This window comes from Neltuma alba, unplaced genomic scaffold (assembly GCF_004799145.2).
Source record: "Neltuma alba isolate B1F8T4 unplaced genomic scaffold, ASM479914v2 tig00011607_pilon, whole genome shotgun sequence".
NCBI classification, from domain to species: domain Eukaryota; kingdom Viridiplantae; phylum Streptophyta; class Magnoliopsida; order Fabales; family Fabaceae; genus Neltuma; species Neltuma alba.
The window spans coordinates 53,429-75,908 of NW_021636258.1; the positions used below are offsets into that span (position 1 = coordinate 53,429).

The 22,480-nt window shown below is 33.3% G+C and overlaps 3 protein-coding genes across 3 annotated transcripts; 2 read left to right on the forward strand and 1 right to left on the reverse strand.

The window, feature by feature from the left end:
- The first annotated feature begins 738 nt into the window (after positions 1-738).
- LOC114715692 (protein ROOT PRIMORDIUM DEFECTIVE 1-like) lies at positions 739-3,468 on the forward strand. The gene has a single exon (XM_028900564.1). It carries the CDS (start codon positions 799-801, stop codon positions 2,200-2,202), a length of 1,404 nt encoding a protein of 467 aa, XP_028756397.1. The 5' UTR covers positions 739-798; the 3' UTR covers positions 2,203-3,468.
- Positions 3,469-13,998: 10,530 nt separating this feature from the next.
- LOC114715680 (E3 ubiquitin-protein ligase XBAT33) lies at positions 13,999-18,755 on the forward strand. The gene is made up of 10 exons (XM_028900547.1): positions 13,999-14,501; positions 14,596-14,655; positions 15,098-15,169; positions 15,318-15,502; positions 15,772-15,932; positions 16,016-16,074; positions 16,163-16,209; positions 16,294-16,437; positions 17,002-17,093; positions 17,793-18,755. The coding sequence occupies exons 1-10, from the start codon at positions 14,325-14,327 to the stop codon at positions 18,323-18,325; spliced, it is 1,530 nt and encodes a 509-aa protein (XP_028756380.1). The 5' UTR covers positions 13,999-14,324; the 3' UTR covers positions 18,326-18,755.
- Positions 18,756-19,910: 1,155 nt separating this feature from the next.
- LOC114715684 (CEN-like protein 1) lies at positions 19,911-21,603 on the reverse strand. The gene is made up of 4 exons (XM_028900551.1): positions 21,322-21,603; positions 20,832-20,893; positions 20,700-20,740; positions 19,911-20,535 (listed from the first exon to the last, which is right to left on the reverse strand). The coding sequence occupies exons 1-4, from the start codon at positions 21,508-21,510 to the stop codon at positions 20,318-20,320; spliced, it is 510 nt and encodes a 169-aa protein (XP_028756384.1). The 5' UTR covers positions 21,511-21,603; the 3' UTR covers positions 19,911-20,317.
- Positions 21,604-22,480: the final 877 nt, after the last annotated feature.

Sequence of the window (22,480 nt, forward strand, 5' to 3'; positions counted from 1 at the left end):
TATATGAAGGACCGGAAGAGTATTATTTACATTTATAGTTATTTGGTCACATCAAATTTTAACACTGTCGATTTGATTAGTTTTCGTTAACCCTTAAATAAAAAAATGATTGTGCAAAAATTTTATCCTGTTAATATAGGAAGTTATCAATTTCCTTTTCCATAGGATTATTTTTTAAATTTGGTATAGTTTTTAAAATGAGGTTTCTGAATTTATTCTTTTGTAAGCAAAAACATTATCGCGCCAAAATTTAGAAGTTTCTTTTGGCCTGAAATTAAAATGTTATTAGTATGTGAAGGACTGTTACTGATAAACAATTTTATTCGTATAAACATAAAAAATTTAGTTTTATTTATACGAAACTAAATTAAAATATGTGAGGGTATTCACTTTTGGGCCTATGCTTGCTTTTCTTTTTGGGCTGTTTTATGTTTTTTTTTTTTATCCATCCTCTCCTTCTGGTTTTTCGGTTGATACGAAGGAAACATTCTGAACCGAAAGAGGCGGCCAGCGACAATTGAGTTACAAGATCTGGGCTTTTTTCGGCTGTCACAAGATCTGGGCTCTCGAGGGCAATGAAAGCTCATTCACAAGGCACCCTAAAAATTGAAGTAATTATACCATTGCCCCATTATTTTATTTATTTTATGCAATCTCCTCTTTATGTTTTATTATTCGTCTTCGGATCCCCACTAGGCACCATGCTCGTTTGCTATCCCTTCCCTTGTTCCCCTCCATGTCTTCATGTACAACGAACAGGCGCTAAACCCTGAAATCTAACAGCCACAAGAGCTCAAAATGCGAGTCTTCTTTTCCTATGGCGCCAATATCTTCAAGCGCAAGACCCTAACACATGAGAACACTCGATTATTTCTGAATATGTTTAGCTTCACCCGAGAAATGTCGCAGTCCACTGCCATTCCCAAAAAGCTTCAAAGAGTTCGAGATCATGGCTATGACAACTACATGGAAGTCGAGAAGAAAATGAGAAAAGTTCTCAAATTTCAGGACCTCATTCTTTCGCAGCTCAACCAAACACTCCCAATCTCTCGCCTCGACACCCTCGCTCGCCGAATCGGCTTGAAACAGCACGAAGCCGGCGCGTTCATACTCAAATTCCCTCATGTTTTCGAGGTTTACGAACACCCCGTTCAGCGGATTCTCTTCTGCCGATTAACCCGGAAAGCCATTCTCCAAATCGATCAAGAAAGGCAAGCCCTCATCGCGCAAATTCCAGACGGTGTCACGCGCCTCCGGAAGCTTTTGATGATGTCTAACACCGGAAGGCTTCGTCTGGAGCATGTTCGTATTGCTCGGTCTGCGTTTGGGTTACCGGACGACTTCGAGTACTCGGTGGTTCTCAGGTACCCGCAGTATTTTCGATTGTATGATGCCAAAGAGACCAGGAATAAGTACATCGAGCTTGTGGAGAGGGATGAGAAGTTAACTGTGTGTGCCATAGAGAAAGCTAGGGAGAAGGAATACAGGGAGAAAGGAGTTGAAGCTGAAAATATTAGATTTTCTTTCATTATAAATTTCCCTCCGGGCTTTAAGATTGGGAAGTATTTTAGAATTGCAATGTGGAAGTGGCAACGTTTGCCATACTGGTCACCTTATGAAGATGTTTCAGGATATGATTTGAGATCGATTGAGGCTCAGAAGCGAATGGAGAAGAGAGCAGTTGCTACAATCCATGAATTGTTGTCGTTGACTGTAGAGAAAAAAATTACTCTGGAGAGGATTGCTCATTTTCGGATGGCAATGAATTTGCCCAAGAAGTTGAAAGACTTTCTTCTTCAGCACCAGGGGATATTTTATGTCTCAACTAGAGGGAATCAAGGGAAGCTGCACACGGTTTTCCTCAGGGAGGCGTATAGAAAGGGAGAATTGATAGAGCCCAATGATTTGTATTTAGCAAGAAGGAAGCTAGCTGAGTTGATTTTGACAAGTCCCAGGAAAGCAAACGTTGATAGAGAATTGATTGGCTATAGGAGAAGTAGAGAAGAGGATGAAATGGGCCCAATAAGAAGAGCATGTGTTGAGAATGGTTTTGAGGACTTTGAGGGTGGAGATAGTATCGGGCAAGAAGGGGATGCGGAGGCTGATTTGTCATCAGGCATGGGTTCTGATGTTGATTCTGAAATTGAAGATGAGGATGACGATTTTGAGGATAATGTATCAATGGAAAGGACATCTCAGTAACATTAATATCAGGTTGAGAAGGTGGAATTGAAAACTTTCACCTGGCTTGGTTGGATGCTTTCTGTGGAGAGAATATATTGAGGGATTCTTTCAACGTTGGTTCTTCCTATTTCGCTGTTTAGAAGTCTCTCGGTGGCTTCAAAAGAAAGTATTCAAAGCAGTGGACATTAGTTAAGATTGCTATCTATCTCATCTCATCTCATCTCATCTGAAGTGATCATATGACATGTGACTTGTTTGGCTAGTATGCAGCGAGTTTTGTGGCCATTATCATGAATATCTTTTCTTCAATGGTGGCTGGCAAACCATACTGTGGGAATTTGGATTTGCTGGATACTGAGTGCCAGATCTTGAAGATGATTGTATGTGTCATTGCTAAACCAATAAGACTGGAACTGATATGTTGTCAGGTTTATCTGTACACAGAGAAACAATTAAATGGAAGAAAACTACCAAGCAAAGGAAGGAATTACACCTTAAGCTCGAAGCTTCAAATTGTTGGAAGGTATAGGGCTTAACTCGGACGTTCATCCAACCACATAAGGCAACTCCAGTTAACTTGAGTTTTGTTACTATCCTGTTTTGGAAATTCGTTGACATGAAAAAGCAGTGGCTCGTAAACTGATGCACAGGTAATTTAACATTGGCTCATCAGTGTTATGCTAGCGTACTAAATGCCGTTAGTCTTCAAAAAACAATAACTAGCCTTGTGTCACTAAGCTAGATAAGCTGTATGAATTGTACAATGGCATTGTGCTCTTTCAATACTGACTTCGCTCATTTTTCTTCATAACTAGTCCCAAGCATAGACAAAAGAGTGTTATGTTAGTCCCTCAGACAAAAAATGTGATTTCCCATGTCAAATTATGTTTTGATCAATACATGCTTCGATCAAAATGTCTTCATCAGATTACTAATTATTTTATGTGGGAACTTAAAGAAGTCATCAATCGAGACCTCTTGGTTAGCGGCTCATTAGAGGAATTGGTTTCAAGACAGGGCACAAGGATATTGTATGATTCACGTAGCTGACCCACTTAATGCGATAAAGCTTTTATCGTTGACTTTTTCTCTTTATTTTTATTCAATTGGGAACTTTGATCAGATAGGTAGAAGTTTTCTTTCCCTTGGTTGGCAAGCATTGACATCGCTACGAAGTATGTGCAAATTGGTGGAGATTACAGACTAATAATAAGCTTCGTCATTTTGCTGTTCACCTATTGGCTTGTTGACTTTTACAGTTTGATCTTCTATGAGTGGCGAACAGAAAAAACTAGAGTGAACTCGTAGGTTTTCTGAGACAGGCAGATGAAAACAGATATAGAAATTTGATGATAAGTGGATAGCTAAGCAATTGTATAGCGTTTTGTAGGGTTGAAGAAGGAAGTCATGAGACTGATGATCAAGAAATGACCGAAAACCATCTCAGACTTGAAGATTAGATGAGGCGGAGTCAATTGTTGGTGGGTTTGGTTCAGCTAACATTGAAGGGGAAGGACGTGTAAGAAACAATAACGGCCTGTTTGAATTCTTATGAAAATTTACTGCCATACTTTATTCATTTTTATAATTCTGATACAGTTGGGCTTATCATATTCACAAGTCTGATGCAAACTTGCTGGTTTGACTTTGCTGGGATTCATTGTAAATTCAAAGCAGGGTCCTACACTCCATTGATATTCTGGTTTACTGGGGAAATTTCCAGTTGCACATAAGATTAGATGTACGTGTGGGAACTGAATTTGCGTGATTCATTTTGTTGATTATTTGACTTAATTAAACTGTAATTGGGTCAAATTAAGCCCGTCATTTACCCAAGCAAAAAAGGAAAGTAAACATGTTAGGCACGTTCTTGTTTTTTTAATAAAAAAAATCCATATATTTATTTTAGTTTACATTTGTTTTTATGAATTTGGGGGGAAATTTATTGGAGTAGAATACCCGCTTTAATCCTTATACAGTACATGTTGATTGGGACATTTTGGGTCCATGCTGAACAGAAACCCATTCCAATTATTTTAATTGTAAATTATAAGTTTTTATCTTTAAAATTTGACCACAACGAGTGCGAGGGAAGCTGAAAAGATTCCTTCATTCCTTGGTTTTTAAGAAGACCTCAATCAGTTTTATTTTAAAGATAATTTCTTTAACACAACGATACTAAGAGGGGAGAAAAAAAAACCTTAATGTTCCCTTATTACGTTTTATTAATGAAACAACCAATTAACTGGAGTTACAAAAGTAACGTACCCAGATCTAAAAATTTATGATAGTATGTTGTCAAATCTTTATGATTAAAATAATTTTTACATAACAAAATATTATCGAGAGAGCTACCTCCAATTCGGTATTTAACATAAAATCTATGAAAACCTGTATTTCATGAATCCCTAACAAAACAATTCATGTAAACTCCGTGAAACGTACGAAACGTAAAATTCACTATTTAGTTTAAGTTATAAATTAATATATAAAATAAATTATCTCATTCAAATCTATTTAAATCAAGTTATACATATAAGACGCCTGGTTGATTGCCTTTTTTTGACCAGCTGGTTGATTATTACTTAAATACGTATGATTGCATATAAATATTACGAGGTTTAAAATATGAGGCAGATATAATTTAGAAGGTATAAGTCAATATGATATGGTGTGGATGTTATATGATATACTCCTCTGGTTTTATTTATAAGGCATTAAAAAAAAATATTTTTTAGTCCTATCTAAAGGGCATTGAGAGAATTTTTTTACACAGATGTGCAATTTTAATTCTTATTTATTATTATGTTGACTTTGTTTATATGGGGTATAATATATATTAAATATGAGTAAAGTTAGAAAATTATTAAATTTTAAATGAGAGTTAATGAAATTTAAAGTTTTTCTTGGCTTGTATGAAACATTTTATAAGTGTTTTATAAATAGGACCAGAAGAGTATTGATTAGCCGCTCAGGTTCGCAACACGTGGACGCGTTTTTTGATGGTCTTGCGCAACCCATATCTCCGTATTTAATCAATCATGTCATTTTTAATTAATACTAGTATGATTATTTATATTCATAACCTATACTATGGACTTACGTATTTTTCCATATTATATGTAACCACATATATATATTTGCGTATTCAAACTTAGGTCTTGCTTAATTAATACGGCGACCCCCGTCGTGTCTGGGATATTTTAGATTTGCTTTTGTTAGTATATGGGTGTTGGTGGCTAGACATGGTACCGTCCAATTCATGAAAAACAAATCAATAGAAGGATGCAATTTTAAATAATACTAGTATTTCTCTGATATACAATGACATTATTTATGGCTCATAAACAATTTGATTCATTTCTCAAAAGTCTACATTTTTTTTTTACCAACCCCAAAGTACACATAAATAGTCTACAAAATTTGCCAAAAAAAAACAGAGAGAGAGAGTCTACAACATTATGTTTTAAGGGGGGAAAAAAATCTCATGACAAAATACCCATCCGGTCCTGAGTGTAGCAACTAGCTACGTCTGATTCTAAATATATAAGACCTTAATTTATATTTTATTTATCATATTTATTATTATTTTCTCAAATTAATACTTTTTCGGTTCTTAATATATGATCTAATTTGAGAGCTGATGCTGGTATTATATGTAAAACATATTTTACAGGTTTATTAATATTTTTAAAATTAATCCTATTGATATTTCCTAACAATAATCAAGTAGAAGAGAGAGAGAATTAAAAGATGAATAGAGTGTTTTAAAAAGGACATACCGTATTGGCTAATGTAATTAACATATTTACTCTATTCAAATTAATTAATGAGATTTTATATTAAGCACAAAAAGAGTATAATATGATATAATATAATATAATATTATACAGGTATATTTTAGAGATCATATCAGGTTTATAAGAATGAAATAATGTATTTACATTTTTTAATTAATTTAAATTAGTTAAATAATTCTTACACTAAAAATGGAAGGAATATAAGAGAAGTACTCTGATGATTATATTGTATTACACTTCAAATTTGAATTCCTTTTATTTGAAATAATTCGAAAGAGCTGAATCTGTGAGCCATGGGAATAAAATTAGATGTGATGGGCATTTAGAGAAGCAACACGCAGCCACAGGTTAATGATAGAAGACTAGAAGTTGATGCGATCCATGGGATAAGACAAAGCAGCTGCTCGGTGATTGAGAGTGACGACCTCTATTTTGGAAATACAGGCACTCTAAAGCAAGTTCAGCTTCTTGATTGGATCCCGGCAAAAAACAAAAAGGAAAAAGAAATATAGGCATTCTTTGTTTTGTTGAAACAAACGTGTCATGCTATCAAGTGGCATGTGAATACCGAATTATGCGAGATCAAATTTCACATATGAAAATTAATTATAATAAATACTCTGTCATTTATTCAAAAATACACCTAATGTGAAATATACTCTTCTGATACTATTTATAAGTTACTTTCAATATGTTTTACACTAACTAAGAAAAACTTTAAACTTTATTAACTCTTATTTAAAATTTAACCACTTTTTAACTTTATCTTTATTTAATATACATTATACCCTATATAAACAAAGTCAACGCAATAATAAATAAAGGGTGAAATTGTACATCTATATAAAAAATTTTCTCTCGCTACCTTATAAATATGACCAAAAAAATCCTTTTCTCTTGATTATAAGGCAAGATTTTATAGTCCTACTCTTTAGTCTTAAATACAGGGCAAAAATATTATAATTAAATTTTCTTAAAATATTATTCTTTCTTAATTGTGGTCTGTGCAAGGGAAGACTTAAGAAAACTTTCAATAAAATTTGAATGGAAACTTTTGATAATCTATCTAAAAATGTGATTATTAATAAAATATAATAATATGATATGATTCATCTAGTGAATATCTTAATAAAACAGAGCCGCTTGCTGCTGCTGTTACAGTATTACTCCTTATTGATTGCCCTCTGACATGATTTTAATTGGTGATGTGGCACTAAAAGACCAAAAAAATGTTGGGAGTCAACATCCTTGATCAATACAGGGGCTAGGTGGTTGGTTTTTCAATATTGGACTTAAAGTGGCACCTACTTGACTATTTCTCTACTCTTCCAGTCTTTTATTAAAAAATCTAATTTTAAAAATAAATTTGTCTTTTTTATAAATTTTTTAAATATGTCTATGTATTTAACACACTATTATCTATTTTACTTTTAATTTAATGTATTTAATACATTCTTTTTTTTTATTTATCTCACTATTACTCTCTCACATTTATCCATTTATTTATATGGGTATATTTAGAAAAAAAAAACTGTATCTGCTACATATTAATTACTTTTAACTAATTTTAACTGTTTTCTTAAACCACACAATTTAGTTAAAATGATCTTATAAATATTAATCATTTTACAAGAGTTTACAAATCAATTTTTAGATAATTTTAATGAAATATTTTGGTGAGCTAACTTAACTTGTATTAAAGATCAAATGGAGTAATTTTCACTGATAATATTTTACCATTGTAAGTCATGTTGCACGTATATATGATAATGTCATTTTTGAATTTTGAATCTCGTCTAAATACAATAGGTAGCGTTACTACTGGAGTAACTAATCATTAACAAAGTTAAATTCTTCTGATAGATTTTGTTTTTTTAGTTGGCCGCCAAGCATATGGTAAGAGTTTAGAACCTCACAATCACACGATCCATTATATAAATATGTTACTCCTCCGGTCCTAATTATAAGACCCAATTGATTTATTTAAGGAGATTAAGGAAGTAAGTTAAGTTGGTTATTTATAATAAATAAATGTTGTTATTATTAAAATATCCTTGCTAATTAAGTATATTGGCTAAAACTATCATTATTAGAAGGATTATCTTGGAAAAAAATGCATAAATATAAAAGAAAAAATGGATCGGGTCTTATAATTAGGATCAAATAAAAAGTCAAATTGGATCTTATAATAAGGACCGGAGGAGTATTTTATTTTATCTCTCCTATAATTAATGTAATATTAACTTTTGATAAGGATGGATTTAAAAAGTATTTTGAATACTTAACATCTCCAATAACACGACTTCTATTCAACTATATATTTTTTGGTTTTTGTGCAGTAGTTACAGTAGACAAAAGTATCTTAGATTTCTTGGGCAATAATCAAACAAAAAATATTGAGAGTCAAATATGGGAAACATTATATATACATATATACATATATATATTAATATTAGAGCACGGTGTGACTCAAGCTGGCTCCAACCTGTACTTAATTAAACCCTAATTATTGATATTAATTACCCTTGCATTTCAAAAGGCATTCAATGATATTACATCTGAGGGGTCATTAAATGTCAAAACTAAATTTTAAATTCACTTAACTTATCGTGCTAATTTAATTTATTAATTTCTTAAATGGTCGTAAATTAAGAATTACTAGGATCTTTTGGATTGATAAGTAACAGCATTTAAGGGAAAACAAATCTAAGCATCAAGATACTTTTTTATAATAGTCTTTTTAACCCAAAAAAATAGATCGGAATTCCAGCATAACTTATATTTTGAATTACTAAAGTTCATCATTAAGCAACTTATATTAAATATTAAATGGAGTATCATTTATAATAAAATATTGAATCAGATTAAATGGAATCTATCTATTAATTAATATTATTATCTCAACCTGTTCATTTAAAAACAATATCAACTTTAACACATTTTATTTTATATTTTTGTGCTGATTTTTTTCCTCTTTTAGTATTACTACTATATACAGAATGCATAGATATGCATCGGACGAAATTAAAGAGTGGGTGAGCGTTAATTCATTCAATTGTGATAATGCTATTATTTAAGATTGTTTAACACGCAAATTCTTCATAATTACTTGTTTAGTTATCAACAAATAATGGCATTAATGCTAAAATAGTGCTCAGACATGACACGATTTTAATCTTCTTCGATAGTTACAAATTGTAATCTTAATTTCTATATTCCTTAAAATGATGATGTTTGGTTGAGTTGTACGTGTTTCTCACTCTTAAATTATCCCTTCCCTATAACCAAAAGGCATAGTTAAAATAATGTTAAGGAATAAGTGAAGTCTCTTGGAGCTTTCCTAACACCAGAGTCCTCTGTGTGTGTAGTGTAATACTTTTAAAAGTATTTATATTTAATTTTCCCTTATAAAAATCACATTTAAATTGCCAATATGATTCATGAGGAAGCCATTATTTAAATTCTCTTCGATGAAGATGTATTAAGTAAGCTCAAATATGGGCTACATTTATTCCAATGCTAATTACCGTGATTTAAATAAGAGCCTTGTAAAATACTAGTGCCAGATAAATCTAACCGCCTCATCGATCGAAATCTACCAGAGGTGGTTAGATAATTAACTTTGATTGAAAATAAAAAACATTTTGAATTACTTACATTTCATCCCATCCTAAATGTATAGTCATTTCTATCCAATCCAAACACAACAGTATAAAAAATAATTAAAAGCATTGAATTTGGCATAAAATTAATTAAAGTGATTTTCAATAATACTCCTATTAACTACAACATTAGACTTAAACTCCAGCATCATATTAATTTTTACTCTCTTATTATTTTTATTGAAAACGAGCATATATAAAAGTATATTTAATACTATTTAAAAGTATTAAATACCTTATAAAAAGGTCAAGAACACCTTTCAGAAGATGCATGACGGCATAAGGATCGGATGAAGGATTTAATATAACAAATTATATATATAAAGTTATAAAAATATCTAATTAATCAAATTTATAATAGAGATAATTTTGAAAATATAGTTAATACCTCACTCGGCAACTTAAGAAATATCAGATTTTTTCTGAAAGGTAGCGTCTTATTATTAGAGAGGGATGGAGCATATATACTCTTTTTTTTTTTGACGGAATGTGCATTACAAAATCGTATCTTATTTAATAATTTTCTTGATTTCTTTTCTTTTTTTTTTGGCCAGAATAATTTTCTTGATTTCTACAACAATATTTTTATGCCACTTTATATCAAGGAGGCGGAGCAAATTTGATTAATTTTTTAAAGTCTATATATGTAAGGTGATTACTGCTATAAATGATTTGGAGTAGGTAATTAGTAATTTCCCTTATTTGAGACCGGCAATTAATGTGGGCAAGTTCCTGTGCGACTAGTCAGACTGTATTCTCAAGCCAACATTTACGAACCGTTGATGATGGTTTGATAAAGCAGGTCCCACCTCATTAAAACAGTGATCATTAAAGAGGTCCACGTGTACGACTCATATCTATAGGAACATGCGAGGAAGATAGCTTTCCCTTTTGGTGGGTCCGTAATAGCGTGGTCCGTGGAGTACCATGTATATCTTTTTATACACACGAGGCAACACGCTCTTTGACTGTTCCTCCATATGTCTGGTACTTCACTGTTAAACCCAAAAGTACTGTTTGGAATTTGGATTGGAATTGGATTTCATATTTCCCAATGAACATTTTTTTCCTTTTAAAAAGAATCAGTCTTGAAAACACATTTCATAATATAATTTATAATATAAAATGGATTTTATATTTAGAAAAAAAAATACTACTCACTCTTTTTTGTTATGAAAAACTGTTTGAATATTTTAATTTATTTATTTTTAATATAAAAGTTATATTTACTTTTATCTATTATATTAAATATTTTTTCTACAATATATTTATTTAATTTCCGATTGATGCCGTATCTAAATAACTCAAATGTCACTGATAGGAAAATTTTAAGGAAGGTATCGCAAACTTTGAAATTTAAATTGTAAATAACTAATTTAAATTTTTTCTTGACTTTTTTTGAAAAAGGAAATAAATCAATTGCTATTTAATTCTGACACTCTCTAATTTGAATTTGACCTGCGTTTCTTTGAAGCAGTAATTCTTTAAGAATTTTTTATTTTTGAAAATTAAAGGAAAAACTTTAGAAAAAGAATTATGAAATTAGCGTTTTCTAATTCAGGTACCTAACGCTCTAAAATGACAGAAAACAAAATAAACTCAAATTAAAATTTTGAAATTTTAAAATAATAACAAAAATGCCCATTTGTTAATTCCATTAAAAAATGTATTATTAATTCTAAATCGAGACTTGTAATTTTATAATCAGAACTTATTATTATCAGATAAATTGTTGTCATTTTTAATTGACTCACATGTTATTTTACATGTTATTCATAAGGAAAAAATATGTTAACCCAAATTGAGATTTATAATTTCACAATCAGTACTTATTATTTTTAGATAAATTGTCATTTTTAATTGATTCACAAGTTATTTTATATGTTATGTATAAAAAAAAAAAGTTGTTAATCTCAAATTGAGATTTGTTATTTTAAAATTAGAATTTGTTGTTCTCAAATGTATTACTATTCACATACAAGTATTTTTTTTTATCATTTTTCTTAAATTTCAAAATTTTAATTTGAGCTGACTTCTCCTTTACCATTTTAAAGTATTAGTTGTCTAAATTGAAAAATATTAATTTCTTGGGTTTTTTCTAGAATTTTTTCAAAACTAAACGTAAAATTACATTTAAAGGTGAAATCATTTTATTTGATATAAGGTATAATTATTAGTTAATATTTTTCTTCTTAAATTTGTTGATTGATTTTGCATGTAGATGTTCCTTGCGCATGTTATGTATCACAATAATTCTAACATTAATTTATTAAAATACCACTGATGAAAGTCATTGTAAGATTAGGACGTGAAAGACGTGGATTTTACACATGATAAGATAACTCAGAGATGGGACGCAAATAATATTATATTAAATAGAGATGGCGTCACATCATCACTAATAATTTCGAATAATTAAAGCATCTCAGGGGACGCTCATTATCATTTTATTTAGTGTTAAACACCAAATTTTTTTCCCCCGTCAAACAACAAATTTTTTTAATCAATTTCACGTTCACCCATTGATATTAAGGGAATTTGCATGGAAGGGTCATTTTAATGCAAATATTTTAATAAGATGTTTCAAGAAAATCAAGATATATTTTCAATAAACAATTAATTTAATTATTTTTCAAAATTAATCAAGTATCTTTTATACTACCTCCGGTTCTAATTATAAGAGCCAGTTGACTAAATTGAGGAGATTAAGGAAGTAAGTTGAGTTAGTTATTTGTCCTAAATAGGTGTTGTTTTTCCTAAAATATCCTTGCTAGTCAAGTGTATTGACTAGAACTATTATTGTTAGAAGGGTTACTTTGAAAAAAATGTATAAATATGAGAGACAAAGTGGATTGAGATCTTATATCTAGGATCAAAATAAAAGTCAAACAGAGTCTTATATTAAGGATCGGAGGCAGTATTAAACAAAGTGGCACAAGACGTGTTTAGTTTGACACTTTGACATTTGAAAGGTTAAAAAAATATTGGCGCATCAAAACGTAAATTTACATATATTATTTTTATTTATGGGCCTTGCGATGTCGGAGGAGTTCAACTTTTTCGTTTTTCTAATAACAAAAATAGTTTTGATCGATAAAAATATATATATATATATATATATTGATGGAGATGTACAGAGTAAATTCCAGTATTTTGCTGGTAAAAAAAAGTTCCAGTATTAATATCTGGCAACCAAAGGTCCAGTATTAATTGATCAAGTCGGGAAAAAAAGGCTGGCAAAAAAAAAGAAGGAAAAAACCTCGATAAATCTCGCTTTACACATTATACATGCATAGATACATATTCCAGATAAGACAAAGAAGGATGCGCCTGGGATGAGGGATCAACAAAATAATTGAGGTTAGGTTTAATTTATAAATACTGTTTCTATATTCTTTCCCAGTCACTTGGATATCACTTTACCGCCCAGGAAGGGATGTGCCTTGCCTTTTCATTTTATTGCAGGCCAATCCTCGCTTCTTTTTTTTTATTATTTAAATTTTCATATATTATTAATCTAGCTTTTGAAACGTTGTTCCTACCTTCTTTTTTAAGCTTAGTTTTTAATATGTCATTAACATTAATATTCTACTACTCGTATATAATATAGAATTCATATGAAGCTGCGTTATTAAAAATAAGAATCACATTTTCCTTATTTTAATTATTTCATATTTCTAAAGCAAGACTTGCTGGCTGTTATCACCTAAGTTTCATGTAATAACAAAAAGACGTATTTTTAATTTGATTATCCCACAAAAATAGCTTATCTTTTGGGGAAAAAATAGATTATCCTTTTTTTTTTTTTTAACAACTTCCAACTCTTCCCTTTTCTTTTTTCTTTTTCTTTTCTTTGTAATATAAGGATGATATGAAACCTTCAAATATCTATCTACTCCACATACTATTAACTGTAATGTATCATGGATTAATTAAATTAGCACAACCTAGCGATTTAGTTGAGGCAAACTAAAACACACAATTTAGTTGGTAGGCTAATAATAATAAGATGAAGTTATACTTCAAAGTACTACTATTTTTTCAATGACACTCATTATCTTTAATTTAAAATGTTTGTTGTTACAGAAAAAATATTTTAAAAATAAAATTGCATTAAAGTAAAAAAAATTATTTGAGGCAGTAAATGCCCTGAAAAGTTAATTTAGAGTATTAAAAAAAATATGGATGCAACTTAATAGTGGTTTATTTAATCAAATAATTTACCCTTCAGAAAAAGAAAAAAAGGAGGGAGAAAGAAAAAGGAAGAAAGAGAAAGAGCGGTGCACAACTAGTGAAGAAGACGAGAAAGAAAAGAACATGTAGGGAAGGTAAAGTTAGTGGTTTCTACCATCACCTTTATTTGTTCCCCATAAGTCAGAAGCTCGACCCCAGGCACAGGCAGCCCTCCGTTCATTCCATTCGTTCTCAGATTCACAGGACACAACGGAAAGAAAGAGAACCAAAGGACGACTCACACACATATCTTCCACGTCAACGTCCTCAACTTCTCAACCGAAATCCCAGTTTCTTCTTCCCCTTGTATATCCCATTGCGTGAAGTTTTCGCCCAGTTACTGCCTTCCTTCCTGTTTCTGTGGCCTTCACCTAACATTGTTTCGCTCACAAGATTTCCTCCCTCAAAGTGGGTTTGGAGCAGAAATTCCTGACTGTGGGTTCTCATGGGCAACTCATTTGGGTGCTCTGCCTCCGGCGAGAGGCTGGTGTCGGCGGCGAGGGATGGTGATTTGGTTGAGGCCAAGATGCTTCTGGACTTTAACCCTTGTCTTGCCAAGTATTCTACTTTTGGTGGTCTCAATTCACCTCTCCATTTCGCAGCCGCCAAGGGCCATAACGAGGTTTCGTGTCCTTAATTTTTCTGTTTCGAGGTTTTAATTTGACCAATTCAGTATCCGTTTGATTCTCATGGTATTTTGCTTTCGTGTCAATTAGATTGTGGCATTGTTGCTTGAAAGTGGTGCTGATGTGAACTCGAGAAATTATTGCGGGCAGGTGCGATTTTCGTCTATTCCATTCTCTCTTTATGGCCGATTGATCATGGTTTTATGTTTGATTTTTTTTTTTTGGGAATTCGATTTGGGTTGGCCAACTTTCCCGATGTGATGACATATGGTGGGCAAGATTCGGCAGTGAATTTTTATTGAGTTTTGAGGTTTTGTTTTGTATATGAAATTGGAAATCAGATTTCACTTTTTGGTCACATCTAAGAAAAATTAAGAGTATGATTTCATCCCATGCAATGAAGTGTTGTCTGTCTTATCTACAGTGAGTGAAAATCGATGGATCTGGGTTCTGGTATTGATTTAATTGACGCCAATATGATATGACGAAACTTTATGAATTGAGATGCTACGTATTCTTTTTTCTAAATTTTTGTACTTGCATATGCTGTACTAACTTGAGATCATGATTCACTTTGATGCATGATATGAAGACGGCCCTGATGCAAGCTTGTAGATATGGACATTGGGAAGTTGTACAGACCCTTATGCTTTTCCGATGCAACGTGAGTCCTGTTAAACTGTCTTCGTTTAGCCCTGGCCATTATCAATTCTATCTATGTAAACTGCATACTTGCTCTTCCAGCCCCTTAATTTTCTCTGTTCATGGTTAAGCCTGCTTATAAGAACAACCAGACTGTACTCAATTCTCAGGTTATGAGAGCAGATTATCTTAGTGGGAGGACAGCTCTCCACTTTGCAGCTGTAAATGGGCACGTGAGATGCATCAGACTTGTTGTGGCTGACTTCGTTCCAAGCAATCTTAATGAAGTTAAAGATGTTGGCTCAGATGCTGAAAGAGCTAACGGCTCAAATGTGAAGAACAAGCATGATCAGAGGTATCCCTTTTTCTTCTTGTGATGTATATGTTAAAATTACTATGTTTTCGTGCTTATAAAGTCAGTCGCATAGCTACCACCAGCATAATCAAGACTAAGATATAGTGTTGATTGCATAGGCCATGCATGATTTTGCTGCAGAAATTTATGAAATTGATATTTTTCTTTTGGGTAATATTTTGGCTTCACTGCACTGATTACATGCAGTACAGAATTTTTTATTTCTATATTTTGTATTCTTTCTATTTATTTACCTTGTTCCAGTGCAGTGCGTTGTCCAAGTTTGTAAATAAGACAGCTGATGGTGGTATCACTGCACTTCATATGGCCGCTTTAAATGGGTATTTTGATTGTGTACAACTACTACTTGACCTTAATGCAAATCTGTCAGCTGTGACATTTCATTATGGAACGTCAATGGATTTAATAGGTATATGTTTTCTTTAATTTGATAAATATTATTAAGGTTGCTTTCCCCCTCAAAAAGAATAACAAAATTGTGCTTTATTAAAGGAGCTGGAAGCACTCCATTGCATTATGCTGCTTGTGGGGGAAATTTAAAATGTTGTCAGGTAAGAATTTCTTCATTTTTTACGTATTATATACCTGCTACCTCTGGTTCTTTCCATTCGATATAACAATGATGTTCCTCACCCTCAGATCCTCCTGGCAAGGGGTGCAAGTCGGATGGCTTTAAACTGCAATGGGTATGATATTAGATTTGTGAGGATGACCATAGAATTTTCATCTTATTGAAGAAAACCAATCTAAATTGGAATATTTTCCCGCAGGTGGCTTCCTCTTGATGTTGCTAGGATGTGGGGGCGCCATTGGCTTGAACCGTTGCTGGCACCCACTGCTGATGCCACAATACCGACATTCCCTTCTTCAAATTACTTGTGCTTGCCTCTCATGAGTGTGCTTAACATAGCCAGGTATTATGCAGTCAACCACATTTGTTGAGATTGAAATGAAAAACAGATTTATGGATCGTTTGAAAAAATATTAGGGACTGGCGAGGAGGTAAGGGCAAAAGAGACAGGATAAGAATTTAGGAATCTGTGAAAGCACTCTCCTTAGGTCAGAATTTGGGGGCATAGAATTTTCTTGTTTTGCTGGCCAACTCCAATTTAGCTTATGCATAATCTCTGAAATATACAACAGTTGGAATAGAACTCTGAAACAGAGTGTCTTTCCCAGGACTCTAGTCACGAACCCTGAGTATAGCCCATCTTTCTGAGCCTTTGTGCTTGGTGAACTTTCCACAACTCTGTAACTAGGTTACTGATAATTATGTTATAAAATGCTTGATATATAGGTTAATTAGCAGAGTACATGATGCAATCATCTTCGCCCTCCTCTCCTCTCGAGAGAGAAAAATATTAAGTGGATAATCTCTTTGTTTCATGATAAGCTTATAGAGAAGTGAAAGCAAAAATAATTCTCTGCAGTTCACTCCTGTTATAAGTAGTACTAAGAATGCTGTGAAATAACTGCAGGGAGTGTGGATTGCAGTCATCTTCGCCCTCCCCTCATGAGACTGATTTATGTGCTATCTGCCTGGAGAGGCCGTGTTCAGTAGCCGCAGAAGGTACTTAGTTTGTCGATCTTATAGATACTGCTCTGTCTGCTTTAATTAATCATAGGAACCCTTAGCCTTGACTAGTTATAATAGTAAGACTATTTATTGTCCTTCACCTTGGTATTTTGCTTTGTTTGCAATTAATAGTTTTTGTTAAGTGGAGGTTTATGATTAGTTTTATAGATATTGCCAATAAACCACTTTACATGAAAGGTCTTTGGAGATGAAGTGCAGGCAAAACGTAGGCTCACCATACTTTATATTGAAACTCAAGTTTGATTAAGAGAATTGACACAGCAAGGATTGGACTTTTGACCTGTTAGACATTGAGTTTTCAATCTTGTGTCTAGGACCGCTTAAATGATTAAGCCTTTGGTTTGAAGTTTTCTGGGCATAATAGGAAAACGAGCTCACAAAACAAGGAAATCAAGCAACGTATATCATTGAAACACTTCATCGTCATTCATTTTTGAAAAAAAGGGGGGGGGGTTGGGAATATTATCCCATCCTTCCATTGATCAGTATAGGTAGCATCAGATTGCAACCTTTGTTGCTTCCTGAACTTGATATGTACACATGGCAAACTCATTGATGAGTTACCCAGTCACTTCTTTAGGTCATTAGATGGAATGTTAAGAAATTCTGGCTTATGGTACTTTCCATCTGTACGGGAACAGTTAAGTGATTTAAATGGACTTTCACATGCAGGATGTGGACATGGGCTTTGTGTTAGATGTGCACTCTATCTTTGCTCAACCAGCAACGTTCCTTCTGAAATGCTTGGCCCTCCTGGCTCCATACCTTGCCCATTGTGTAGGCACGCAGTTGTGTCTTTTGTCAAGTTACCTGGTTCTCATGCAAAAGAAAATAAACTGCATGTGTCTCTTGGCCTATGTACCCCATGCATGCTACATCGTGACCCAGATCGGCCTCCCCTTTCTCACACACCTGATATTCAAGGAAACCGTGTGGCTTCTGTGCCTTCAGATATACTCTGTCCAGTCACTTGTAGCCCATTCCCATCTATGGCAATTCCACTGTGTACCTGTAATGATGGTCCCTGTCCTTCATATGAACCCCGTGAAGCCGAAACAGAAGATGAATCACGTTCACAAGCATCGACAGTGGATCAGGATAAAATGGAAGGGCCAAGACTGGAGAAGACAACTTGTTCAAGCATGTTTTGGGGTAGAAGAAGTTGCAGCAGGGAGCACCGGTGCAACTCAGAAATAAATGCCTGACCAGTTTGGTGGTTGTATCGCCGTTGTGGATACAAGTACAGACCCGTCAACGGGTCTGTTTTGCTTCACAGGCTGTATACCCTAGATGTGATAAATACAGGTCCGTTTTCTTTTGAGGCATCCTGAACACCCTCTAGATGCCTGCATATGGTATTTAGGGAGAGTTTGTAAAATTAGTGCTCTTAGATTGTAACTGATTGCTATTGGATTTCATCTGAGAAAAGAAATAGTGATTTTTTACAGGAAAAACTAAGGGAGACGCCTCCTTTTCTTTTAGGGTGTGTATTAGAGTAGCAAGTTCTTTTATGTATATTATGTTTCTCCGGAAAATTTAAGGTATACAAAGAGCGAATTTGGGGAGTTAAGTGGCCCTGTGAAATAGTGGCTTTCGCAACAGTTGCCTTTGTGATAATATGATCTAATTTTAATATTCTCTTTAAGGGAAAAGGGGGGGGGGGAAAAAAGAGGGTCAAGTAGTGGGTTGCAGAGGAAAATATTTGATGTATTGTTTTGCATATGAAAAGCGAATGAATGTTTTCCACGTGGGTGAGCTCTGCCCCATCCGAAAATGGCTAAATTTGGATGCTTTCAAGTAAAAAATTCGTAAAATGTTTTTACCTATATTTATTCTTCCCTTTTGAGTTTTATAAGCGCTTCAATGGCTTATTATTTCACAGAAGATTCATATTTAAATATCCACATCCCCCAAAGTCAATTTGTCAGTCTCTTGCTATGAATTTGTTCTTTTGTTGCTATTTCTTTGTTTTGCCAGACTTTTGTAGCTAATGCAGGGGATATTCAGTAGAGTTGGCTCATTTTCAACCGCTTGTATTGAAAAGAGAGAAAGACACAGATTCTGAAAACATGATAAGTATTTGAAATTTAAAAAAGCTAAGTATTAAAAAATTGAAGAAAAAGGAGTAATGAGAACATTGAAAGATTTAATATTGGAAAAAATTTAAATTGAGTCCTTAGAAAAAAAACTAGAGAACAATTTCAGCAAAGAACATTGGTTTATATTTAAAATTTCTAAAATTTGCGGTTATTAATTGTAATTAATATAGTGAGAAGGACATCAAATGTCACTTTCTCCTCACAAATTTGAAGTCTAGCATAAGCGGTGTAAGATAACAAAGGCATTATCAATTGATGAGAAATCAACGGAGACGGATATGATAAATAGTCAAGTCAATCGAATTACAATTCATTTTTTCCGATAACTAACAAATTACCTTTTTCAACGTAGCCAGCTAATTAAACAAAATACTTTCTTTTGGCAACAAGTAAACAAAATAATTAAATTTGACAACTTAAAAACCAGGCCCCCCCAAAAAAAAAAAAAACTGGCCAGCAAAATCAAGTGATATCGATACTATATTGTATTCACTTTGTATGATGTGGCGGTTTTGGGCAATGGCTGCTACAATAAAAGTCGTTAATATGAATAAAACTACTCATTAAAGCTATATGCTATTATTTCCATTGGCAACGTAGTTTAAGTAGTTAAAAACTTACTCATAAAAAACCCCTCAGTGGATTTTTCAACAAACAAAAAAACCAAAAAAAGCTTGCATAACACATACAATAATCAATTCGTATTTCTTTTATACAATTCTTAAAGCTCAAATCTCTTTTACAAAGATTTAACATTTAAGTACTCATGAACACAAACAGTGTGTCGGAAACAAAGCAAAGCAAAAGGTGACAAGCAGAAGCCTTAATTGATAACCATCCGTAATCGGTATCCAAACCCTACGAACTTGAGAACAAGTGAACAGTACAAGGCTATATAGTAAATGGACTTAGAATGGGTTACCAACTTATCATCCAAGGCCGAGAGAGAGAGAGAGAGAGAGTAATGCAAAAGAATATAAGTGAATATGAATCTCACTCTCTCTCTTTAATTATTTCTCCCCCAAAGGCACATAATGAATTTATTCGCTTAGTAATAATAATAATTGAAGAGCGAGTATTCGGATCTGTTAGGGTTCTTTATCTTCTTCTTGCAGCAGTCTCTCTCTGGGCGTTGAAGTAAACAGCAGCAACAGGTAAGCCCAAGCCATTATCCTCAGAGAAACTTCTTGTGTTGAAATGATCTCTCGAGGTTGGTCCCCTCACTGTTTGTCTTCCTCTCTGCTTGAACAGTATGAATACGTATCTGTGGATCCCTATCACTGGCCTCGGGCTCTCATACCCCACTATCTCTCTTCCTGCAATATTTTATATATTAATTTTATCTCTCTCTCAGTGTCTGCACATTTCCTTCTCAACAATAACAGTATAGCTACAAATATATCTATCAGCTTGTCGTAATATTTAGGAATATGAACAACGACAAGAAGAATCGTCTAATTAAGCAGCTTAGAGTACTTACCAAAGGAAGCGTCCGTGGTCCCAGGAATATCTGTCACCATCCTGCAGGAAAGTGACACCAACTTGTTGGGAATAAAGAACAGAAGCTTTTCTGTGTGATATGTACAGCTTAGAGAAATTTTAAGAAACAAACCAGTGAAGATGTTCCCTTAGGTATGGATCACTAGGACTTGGAGCATCTGGGTCTGTCATAATCTACAAATTCACACAAGTTCGACGCAAAAACTTAACCCAAGAGGATATACGTAACTTAACAGTAGAATATATACATATATACAGAAAAATGAAGCATTGTTTCAATATGTAAGTGCTAGGGGGTAACTTTTTAGCGCTAGATACAAGTGATTAACTTTCTGTAAATCCTTGACCTGAGAGATCTGGATTCTTTCTCAAACATGAAGGAAAATGAAAGATGGAAAAATTGGACTCTATGAGACGATCGACTCTAAAAATATTACATCCTAAACTCAAACAGGTGAGTCTCTCACTTGTTACCTCTCCTTTTCGTTTTCTCTTATCCAAGAATATTCTCGCGCGGACTAAGATGACAGGAATACTATGTAACTGCAACATTTAAAAAAAAAAAAAAAACCAAAGACTTAAGACAGAAATGAGAAACTTACTAAGGTATATGCAGATCTCATGTCATCACCGCCAATGTCCACTCTTGGTTTGGCAACAACCATTGAAGGCATTAACTCATGACCATTAGCAACTCGAACGTTGGGATTGTAGGTCACGTTCATTCTCACACTAGGGCTGAATGCATCAATAACCTCTCCTATCACTCTTCCCACTGTAAGTGGCTCCATAACCCTAGAGATTAATATACAGATAGATCAGAAGAAGAAGACGACGATGATGGGGTGGTGATGAGAAAGAAGGGTTTGGCTATACAAGTGAAGCGAGATCTTGAAAGCATTTATATAAGTGTCATGTGTTTGGAAGCATAAAGGAATCTAGATTCCATAAAGGCTTGTCTAAATGGGGAAAGGACATGTGTTGTGTTTTCACAAAGTTGGCTTGTCTATTTCTGCTAAATGGGCGAGTAGAACACGCAAGAGAGTTTGATGATTTTGTACATTTGTGTTACTTAGGAGATCCCTCATGAGAGATTAATACGAGTTTGTAATTTTTTTTCCCCTGTTAATGGCAGAATCTGGCATAAATGGATGTCTTTGGCTTATTGGGTGAAAGGGAATGAAGAATACAACTTTTTTTGCCCACTTTAATATAATATCTTTGGCGAATGGGAATTCACTTTTTGATAAGGTGCTAATGTCCATGCACATGTTTTCTCATCAACTTCGGGGAATTTGATTTTTAATTCACCACTCAACGAAGAGATCGCGGCATGAACCCTAGATTTATATTTGAAAGGAGGAAAGTTAGTTCTATTTACTTATATTTATTAAGTCCAATTCTCTGATCAAATCTTAGCACATGGACTTTTCTAAATAATAAATTTTCACATCGATGAAATTTTAAATTCTGTTAGACTTTTATTAATAACAAAAATTACACATGGCAAGATTTGATTGGAGAATTATACCCAATGAGTGTGAACAAATAAACTTAAGTTTTGTCCTATTGGAATTGGAACGTTTAATTTATTGAAATTGGCCAATGAACAAAACTCCAGTTTTCTTAATTTAAGGAAGAAGCGGAGCCAATGAGATGAGCGAAAGAGGCATAAGAAATATTATTCAATCATTATATCAATATGAAATTTGAAATTTCTAATAATCAAACATTTAGAAGTCTTATGATTCATTGTTTTTG